The sequence below is a fragment of the Colias croceus genome, chromosome 16, assembly GCF_905220415.1.
Source record: "Colias croceus chromosome 16, ilColCroc2.1".
Taxonomy (NCBI): domain Eukaryota; kingdom Metazoa; phylum Arthropoda; class Insecta; order Lepidoptera; family Pieridae; genus Colias; species Colias croceus.
The window spans coordinates 6,444,121-6,453,148 of record NC_059552.1 but is presented as its reverse complement, the minus strand read 5'-3'; the positions used below and the strand labels follow the sequence as shown (position 1 = coordinate 6,453,148).

Below are 9,028 nucleotides of genomic sequence, written 5' to 3'. Positions count from 1 at the left end.
AACCTTTAAAAATATTGTCAGTATCCATTGTTTCTTGGCCGTTTTACAAAATCAAAAGTTGTATTACGTAGGTATTACTAATTTTTACCTAATATACGGAAAGTTTAAATAACTGCTACAATATGTAACACGAGACGAGGGACACTTAAATGCTTTCAAAGTTACACTATCAAATAAATGCTAATTGAACTGGCCGAGGCCTGTACGACTGACCAAATTGAAAGTGGTATTAACTTTGAATTGCCTTAGTTTGCCAAATTAAAAGCGAAACCATTACAAAGTACTTCCTGTAAAACTATGTAGAATATCGAATGGCGTAATGGTGCGTGAAAGTCCATTGTACTCGCCCTTTCAGCATAAATCAATTAGCCAGCTAGAGAAGCATGTAATGGCGATATGAGTAGCAAACGTGAAGCGAAAACCGGCCAATTTGCAGCCGCTGAAGCACTAGCTGTGCATCAATTTAAGAAACAAAAACTAAAGCAAAATTAACAATGCATTCTTCTATTTTTACACTCGTAATTGGATTTTTGAAGCACAAAGGAATGCGGAGATTATAAGACTTGTGTGGGGGAAGCATGAGAACGTAATGGCATCGTAGTGTGTCTGAAATGCTTACTTTTAAAAGCTTTAATTCCGTTTTAACGTTAGCCAAGTGTGTATCATATTGTATAGTATGCTTTAATAATGAATTATTTACTACTTATAAGGTCACAAACATATTAAACGTATAACGAGGGTATGATAAGTGGCAAATCTGCCTTTATTTTTACACTAAATTTATTTTATATGTATAATATTAAAGGTCACAAAAAGGTAGCGGCGAACCCATCCCATTTCACGTTAATTCTAGATGAATACCTAAACACTTTGTTAAATGTCGGTCTTTAAGATGGCCATTATGAAAGCGTGATGGTATGCTAAGAGTTTTACGACGTACGTGTCGAAATTCACACGAGAAAATATTATGAAAAGCCCTTCCAAAGTACAAGCAAACATGACATTCTCACTTATTAGCCCAGATAAGGAGATGAGGGGAAAATACCAACTATATTCACGCTGAAGTATACCATTTTCGTACACAAACTTGATCCGACTAAAATATTAACAAATGGGAAATAATACATCGCAAAATAAAATAGTATGGTAATGTATATTTTTCAAAGTTTCAGTTGAATTGTAGTCTAAGTGGAACATATCTTTATTACATTCAATGCATCTCATTATAAATTTTCATTTTATTCGAACGAATGTAGCTCTAACTCAGCATTTTCTGCTTCATTGCGTTTAAAAGACCCCATTTTATTACTGAGGAAAATTGTAACAAAAAGCCTACGCCATTCGGGTTCATTTCAACTGTAAAGTTTTATGAGAACATTGAATACATACAATTTAATAGCGTAGACACTTCGGGATGAATTTAATAAAAGTATGAATTAATTCTTCTGACTAAAACTAATCACTTGAAGTTATTCATCCTTTGTGCTGATATCTTTTATTATAAAAAAATATCTTGTAATAATTCTATAGCAACAGTTATTGGGTATTTCAATTACTGTATACATAATAGAAACTGAAATATTTTCGTAAGAAAATCGCAAAAACTTTTCCTAAACTCAAACACTCCGGAATACACACAACTCTCATAATAATATATTAATATGTTTTATTACGCAAGCCTTTTGCCGCTATTAATTTATTTTAAAGTACACTTTTGCTTAATTAAAATACTTTTAAACTAATGGCTCGCAAGTTTATGAATATTTATGATGAGTCAAAAAGTTCTGCATAAATAGTGTACATGGTTTTACTGTTTATATCTACGCGCGGGTAAAAAGAAAATCCAACTTATAATAAATTATGGAGAATGGGAGGGTCTATGTGATTCTTTAACGAAACATAGCTAATCTGATTAATATGAAATTTGAACACAGTACGTTTATACTTTAATACTGCGAAAATTATGCCACAGGGCTCTAGCTAGAGAAATATAATAACTATTACAATAGCAATTATACATCGTTTGGCATATTCGTTACAACTTTCGATGAACAAAAAGGCTTTTTGTATACGCTACGCATCTTTATTTTACTTCGTGACAAAGTGCAAAAGCATGTGTTTCTACAAATAAGCAAGAAAATAAACGACGTTCCTTGTCCCAATGTTTTTAAGTCCTAGCTTAGATTCAACTACCGCTAGGTCTCCGTGATTTGTTAAAACATCGTCTCCATCTATGAACACTTTGTTATTTTACAGTCACGTAACTGAACCAGGCACGTAGTCTACGTTCATTGTAATTCTAATCAAAAGAACTAGATGGCGCTGATTTTTGTACAAAACAATCTCCCACAAAGAAAATCATTATTATATTTCCATTATATGTTTCAAAAAGCATATTTTAACATAAAATACGCTTAACAAAATGTTTATTTGATTTTACAATCTCTATTTATTTTAGGGGAGTTCTTAACTTATGAATATTTGAAACATCTTTCAGGTGTTCGTATACAAAAAAAAACAGAGGAAATGATGAAAATTAAGCAGTCGGTACACCATTGTAATGCAATATGCCGCTTAATCTTTGTTCATTGAATGTAAAGACGCGTTCAGCATAACAACGAATGCATTTATTACTGAAAATCAGTACTATATTACCTGTACTGCATATAAATTAACATTCAAATTCTACCACAGTTAATATCATACCAGTATGCATACTATGCATACTATGAAAGATATTTGTAAAATCTTTAGTGAACAATAAAATGTTTTTGTTTATATTTTACACAAGTTAAGTACGAAACCGAGATTGCATGAAAATTTATTAACCCGTAAATATACTGGCAGTGATACAGAAACGCAATTCCCTGGACGCATTGGATATTTAGGTATCGCGCAAGTCGTAATTTTCTAGAATTTATTTTATATTGGTTAAGCTGAAGTTTTTAGTATGGCTTAATAAGATTTTATGTGAATGGAAATTAGGAGAGATTTTGTTATAAACAAATATGTGGAGTATAATGTTTGCTTATAAATGATATAAAATTGTTTTCAATTCTATAATATTTGAAACCATTATACTAACTTTGTGTCTTTTGTGTACTTCAAGGAAAGTGTATTTGGTCGCTTATAGCAATTCTAGCTGCAGCAAAAATCTTCTTTTATATACAAAATAACTGCATATTTACTCGCTTACTCTCTTATAAACCACTCATGTTGAAGTTCTCCAATTAAAAATGTCATGTTTACCAATAATTTGTTATGAATAATATAAAACAATCACAAGCCATGTGTACAAGAGCTAACCAAAACACCGGCCAGCTCAGTCGTAGCAAACGAAAACAATAATGAACAAAGAAACAACATCCAGTTGATCGCTCATTAATGAACTGGTAACTGTGCTAAATAAACTATTTGCAAACGAGTTTAAAATTATTTCCAAAGGATGTGCTACAGTTGAAATGTGAATTGGAACAAACACAAAGATGAACCGTGAAATACTCTTTATGCTCGCCGCTCTATTCGTCGTTTTCTCAATCCAGGTCAGTTTACTAAGCCTTTTTTCAAATGGAATTTCGCATTCTATATGTGCATTTAGTTGCAGCCTGGGTGAGACAAGCCGACTGATGCGCTTTGAGAATTCTCTAGCAGAGCTTGATACTATTATACTTTTGTTTTCCTAGATAGAAATTGAAGTATTTTAAAAATAACATTTAATCTTGTAGCATTTAGGATACACCTACATTGTGAAATTAATATATTATCGTCATCTTAATTCGTCAAAGAAAGTATATTAGGGATAACCAGCTCTGTATGAAATTACCTTTGCTTGCTTTGATAAAGATTAAGGCTACTTTTGTGGTCTTGTTTTCGTATATATTTGTAGATAGTTAAAATCACAATTCACCCAATTTCTTGCCCTTGTTCCGTATTTATAGACAAATCGTAAAGTTTATAGTGCGCGTATTTCATTCATTGCTTTATTTTACGCCGGTCCTTGCTTGCCTCAATAGAATTACGACTGTTAAGGGAGATATAGGTTTTCGTTTTGTTTTACCACAAAATGTTATCAAAATGGGTCATTTTAATGTCTAACTTGTTAAGCTTAAAAATCTCACTCTACTACTTGTTCCTAAATCTTGTGTATTTTATTAAATTCATCATGGACAATATTTCGCTTCGCTCATACATAACACAAAAAAATAAAATAACCTCCGACGTTAGATCTTAGATATTCCCTTTTATATTTTGTATACGACACAGAAACAAGCTCTACTTCTTCATCAAATAACATTTTAATCATTTTTTAGATTTAATCAATTTATTTGGTTGGTATTCATAATGTTCAAAGATGTAGGTAGGTACTAGGTAGATATTGAAGTTAACCATTTTGTCTCTGGTTTGCGTATTCTAATTTTTAAAAACTTTTTCTAGACAACAGACTTCCAGGATAATCTAATAAACGGCTATCGGACGTTAATAGCGGACATTCAAGTGAGAACACAAAAGTCCCGGGAAGACATGGACACGTTAGTGTCGCAAATAAAACTCCTCATGAAAAACGAAGCCGACAAAGCAATAAATTATATGACGGTGTACCTTGAACAGATATCGCTGTACTTTCAGGTGAATATATTGTTATTATGTCGTACACGGGTTAGGCTAATGGAATGTTTAATTGTAACAAATGGTAATGCGAGATAGGATGTGGATGTTAGTTCAGTATGTAGGTGTACCTATCCATACTATATATTAATATTATAAATGCGAAAGTAACTCTGTCTGTCTGTCTGTTACTCAATCACGCAATAACTACTGAATTTGCATGAAATTTGGTATAGAGATATTTAGATACCCGAGAAAGGACATTCTACTACTACTGCTACTTTACTAGCTACTTTTTACCTCGGGACATAGGATAGGTTTTATCCCGGAAATTCCACGGGAAGAGGAACTATGCGGGTTTTTCTTTGACTGCCCGAGCGAAGCCGCGGTTTTTTTGCAAAATTTAAGAAAACCATAGTAAGCTTCGTCACTACGTTGTATAAAGACATACTATTTTTTAATGAGTGATATAGATACTTACAACAAAGTCATATTAATATTATGTTAAAGTATAAAATATGTAGTGTCTAAAATTTTGATAATTGTGACCCACTCTTAGATAAGACAAATGCCATTCGAATAATATCATGTAAATTACCTTTTATAGCTAAAGTATCATTTTAATGTGGCGTTAAATGTGTGTGATTAGATAGCGAGACCCCATTTCACTTGCCAAATAAAGCGATTTCTAATTACATTGCTTAGTAACAATATTATTTCTTGAAAATTCATATGAAGAAAACAATTGTAATATAAATTGAAACGAGTTTACTGTTTTGATAATTTTGATTGTTTGTCTTTCTTTTTTAATCGTCCTCCAATTAATAAAGTTACTCATATTTTTATATGCACAGAGATACTGCAAGTGTCGGAAGGTCATTTATATAATTTTTACGCACAAATACGAGATGTTTAATAGAAAAAAGCAGCAGTTACTGAATAACACATTTACTATTCAATCCCTACCATTTCAATTCGATACGCACCGTAAATGTTATTAAATATAAAATTTACGAGCTTAACCCACTTTATTTAAGTGGGGAGTTTATATCTTAAGTTTTCCCGATAACCCCGATGTAACATGGTTTAAAAACTTGCTAGGTCATAATTCATGATCGTAAACCGCGAAACGGCACTTATTGTAAGGAGAGTATCGTAAAACTGCTGGGCGAGAATCTGCAGCTCGCTGATGAGAATGTCACGCTCTGCTTGGCGCTGGGCTACCAGAGAGTACAGAGGTTGCCAGGTAAGTTCTAGTTTATGGTATATATCGATAAAAAAAAGACGTGTGGCACTCGGGGACTGCCGCGGTAAAGCTACTATTGCATAGCATGCTTTCAAGCCACACCTCTGAGCCCGTCGGAGTGGGGAGCGTGAGGTTTTTTCGTTACGGAATTTTTCGATACGGTCCCCGCGCTCAAGGCCCGCGATAGAAGCTATGCATTAGCTTAAAAGGAAGCTAGCTATCTTTCATGTAGGACACTCGCCAAGGCTCGCAAATGTTTTAAGCGCTGGAGTAATTTTCCGATTAGATTTTAGAAGTATCACACCGCTTTATCATTCAATGCGAAATTAATCAGACGTAAAAGACGTTAGGAAATAATAGGAAAATAAGAAAAATTAGGACAGTGATCTTCCTTGACAACCGTTTTATTTTTTAAGGAAATTGAATTAGATTTAACAACGTTATGAAAAACATGTAGGTAGGTACTGCAAATAACTTTACATTCGATAGGGGAAATCACTTGAAGATTATTTTGTTCTTCATATGATACAAAAAAGATGAATACACGATTTAGTAAGACGACGTATTTCTAACACCGTGTCTCAGCACTCTAGGGAGCACTTTTTGGGAACAGCTTTGAGCAGGGAATAGACAATTTTCGCTTGATGAATGCGAACTGGGACGCGCGTCTTGTTTCAATTTGCTCAACAATTGAGCGCTATTTGAAACAAAGAATTCTCTAAAATAACACGTATAGGTACTATACAAGTAATACATATGGATTGCTTGTTATCTAATGCTCTAAACTCTAGAAAGTTTCCTCTAGAGTATGTATGTCCATCTTAGTATTTTTATTTCTACTAAATAAATTGATAAAATAAATTCTACTTCTTCCACTCATCTTAACATAAGATAGTATTTTATTAATTCTGTAAGAGCTATTGAGTTATTATCCTTATTTTATTATAGTACAATATTAGTTGGAAGGTTGCGAATAACCCATTTCTGGTTTACAACTTCAACATTTACGCTATATCCGCAGGTTTATGTCAACCCACATACCGCAATGTGTTATTTTACGAGTCTTCCTTGTTTGTCTAAGTGTAGGTCCGTTTGAAACAATACAGGATGTGTTCATAACTGATATTCAACAATATAGACATTATATTAGATTGTGTTTATTTTGCGGAAATAGATTATTTTTGAGTTATATGATAGCAGCAGCTTCTTCTGATTAGCAGTTTTAAGAATTTAGTGAGATCGTCCTGAAATCGAAGCATATTCTAAAATCGCCTTTGTACACAGAGGTAAATAGTTACACAACTAGCCTATTGGTAAAAGTCAATTATAGTCATTTATAGATTCGAATACGTTCAGAAAAAAATACTACATTGAAAATACATTGTCAATATTGATTCTCAGTAAGAACGTGTAAGCCTGAATATTTGCAGATTCGATTATATTTAGTTCACGAAAGAAAAAGTTTTTGTGTACTTATTACCGAAGCATTGTAATGCGCTGAAAAAGTATGACAATTGTATTGAGAATTGTATAGTATCTTTTCACGCTGTAACGAACTCAAGAAAACCACTCAATAATTATTTGAAAAGTTTTATTCACATTTAAAGATTGCAAAGACTTTGTTCAAGAAAATATAAATGAGAATATTATGAGCACTGCTTTTATATAAAACTAAGATAACGACGTAATAGTAAATTTATTTCTATATTCCAAATAATAATAATGATAGTTTTAAGATGGTGGCTTCAGATACCAATTTAATCACTCCATTTACATGATAACAAGCTTAGCAATAGGTTTTTTTCCGTGAAACATTTAGGTTAGTAGTTTACCCTGTAGACCATCCAATTGTACATCGAAAATTGATTATTTTTCCATATGTTTAAAAACACACTTATATGTGAATTTCACACTAGAACCGCTCAAAGCAAATCACCAAAGTTTTAATAGTAATATCTCAATTCCAGAGAAGTTGCAAGTTCATTTCGAAACTTTGGAGAATCTTAAGAAATATTCGGCGTCGAAGTTGTTCGAATGTCAGAAGCAACAGCAAGTTGGAGGGAATTGCTCCCACGAAAGCCAAGATCTCGAGAGGACTGTGGTATGTGAATATATACTATTTATTATATTGTTTTCAGAGTTGAAGTCAATAAATCTGCTAAATCGGTAAAGATATAGGTAGAATGCTATAAACATCTTCGGCTAGAGTTCGTATTTTTTTAAAATAATCTTCACCAAAAACTTAGGAACTTATTTGAATGAAAATTTGACTGATTGTTTTTTAAGTTTTTTCTATATTCGTCGAAATTTCAGCAAGCTTAATATGATAATAAACATCATAAATATTTCGACATTTAATGCATAATTTAAAGAGAGCGATAGGAAATTAATAAATCCTTATAATTTTACCGCAGCTTCAAACGTTCAATATTAAAATTAATACCGTTCGAGATTATTAAAAACATGATAAGCCCGAGTTATTATTATAAAAAATGCCTTTTAATGTTTAAATAATATCGATAAGTCAATATTATACAGGGTGTAATCGTTAAGTGTGCACAGGTGATTATTCCGTATTCCAAATTAAAAGGCAAAACCTTTCATATTAATTATTAATGATTGGAATAGTCATATTTCATACTAAATGCATGGGACATTTTTGGATAATTCTCGTTATATTTTTAAAAAGTTATTATTGTCATTTTACTCATAGGTATAGTACTTTCAATATCAGTATAAAGATTTTTGATACCTAAAATAGTTACGGAATAATCGCCTGCGCACACTTAACGATTACACCCTGTATATCTTTTAATAAAATAATTCATACAGTTTAATCTAAAAGTCATTGTTTTCAGTTTCTCTACGAAACATCACCATTTCCAGTAGTAATGGCGGAGATAGCCATTCATGGGTTCAAAGAAGTTTCAGACTTAAGTGTATGCCTAAAAGACATAATTTCGAGAATGATGACCCACTCTGTAAAGGTCATCGGTGACTTCAATAGATGTATTCACAATATCGAAATGCCGAAACTGAAATATTTATTGAAGTTTATGAAGAAGTATGCTTGAATTAATAACGTAGAAGATAATAGATTGCGCGTTTGTAATAAGTTTTAGTGGTTACGTTTGTGTCTTGGATATAAATAATTTTGTCAATAAAATCTTTATATAA

General features: G+C 32.2%; 1 protein-coding gene across 1 annotated transcript; it reads left to right on the top strand.

Annotated features, from left to right (window-relative positions):
• Positions 1-3,352: 3,352 nt before the first annotated feature.
• LOC123698593 lies at positions 3,353-9,028 on the top strand. The gene is made up of 5 exons (XM_045645301.1): positions 3,353-3,542; positions 4,435-4,626; positions 5,707-5,851; positions 7,819-7,952; positions 8,710-9,028. Exons 1-5 carry the CDS (start codon positions 3,486-3,488, stop codon positions 8,923-8,925), a joined length of 744 nt encoding a protein of 247 aa, XP_045501257.1. The 5' UTR covers positions 3,353-3,485; the 3' UTR covers positions 8,926-9,028.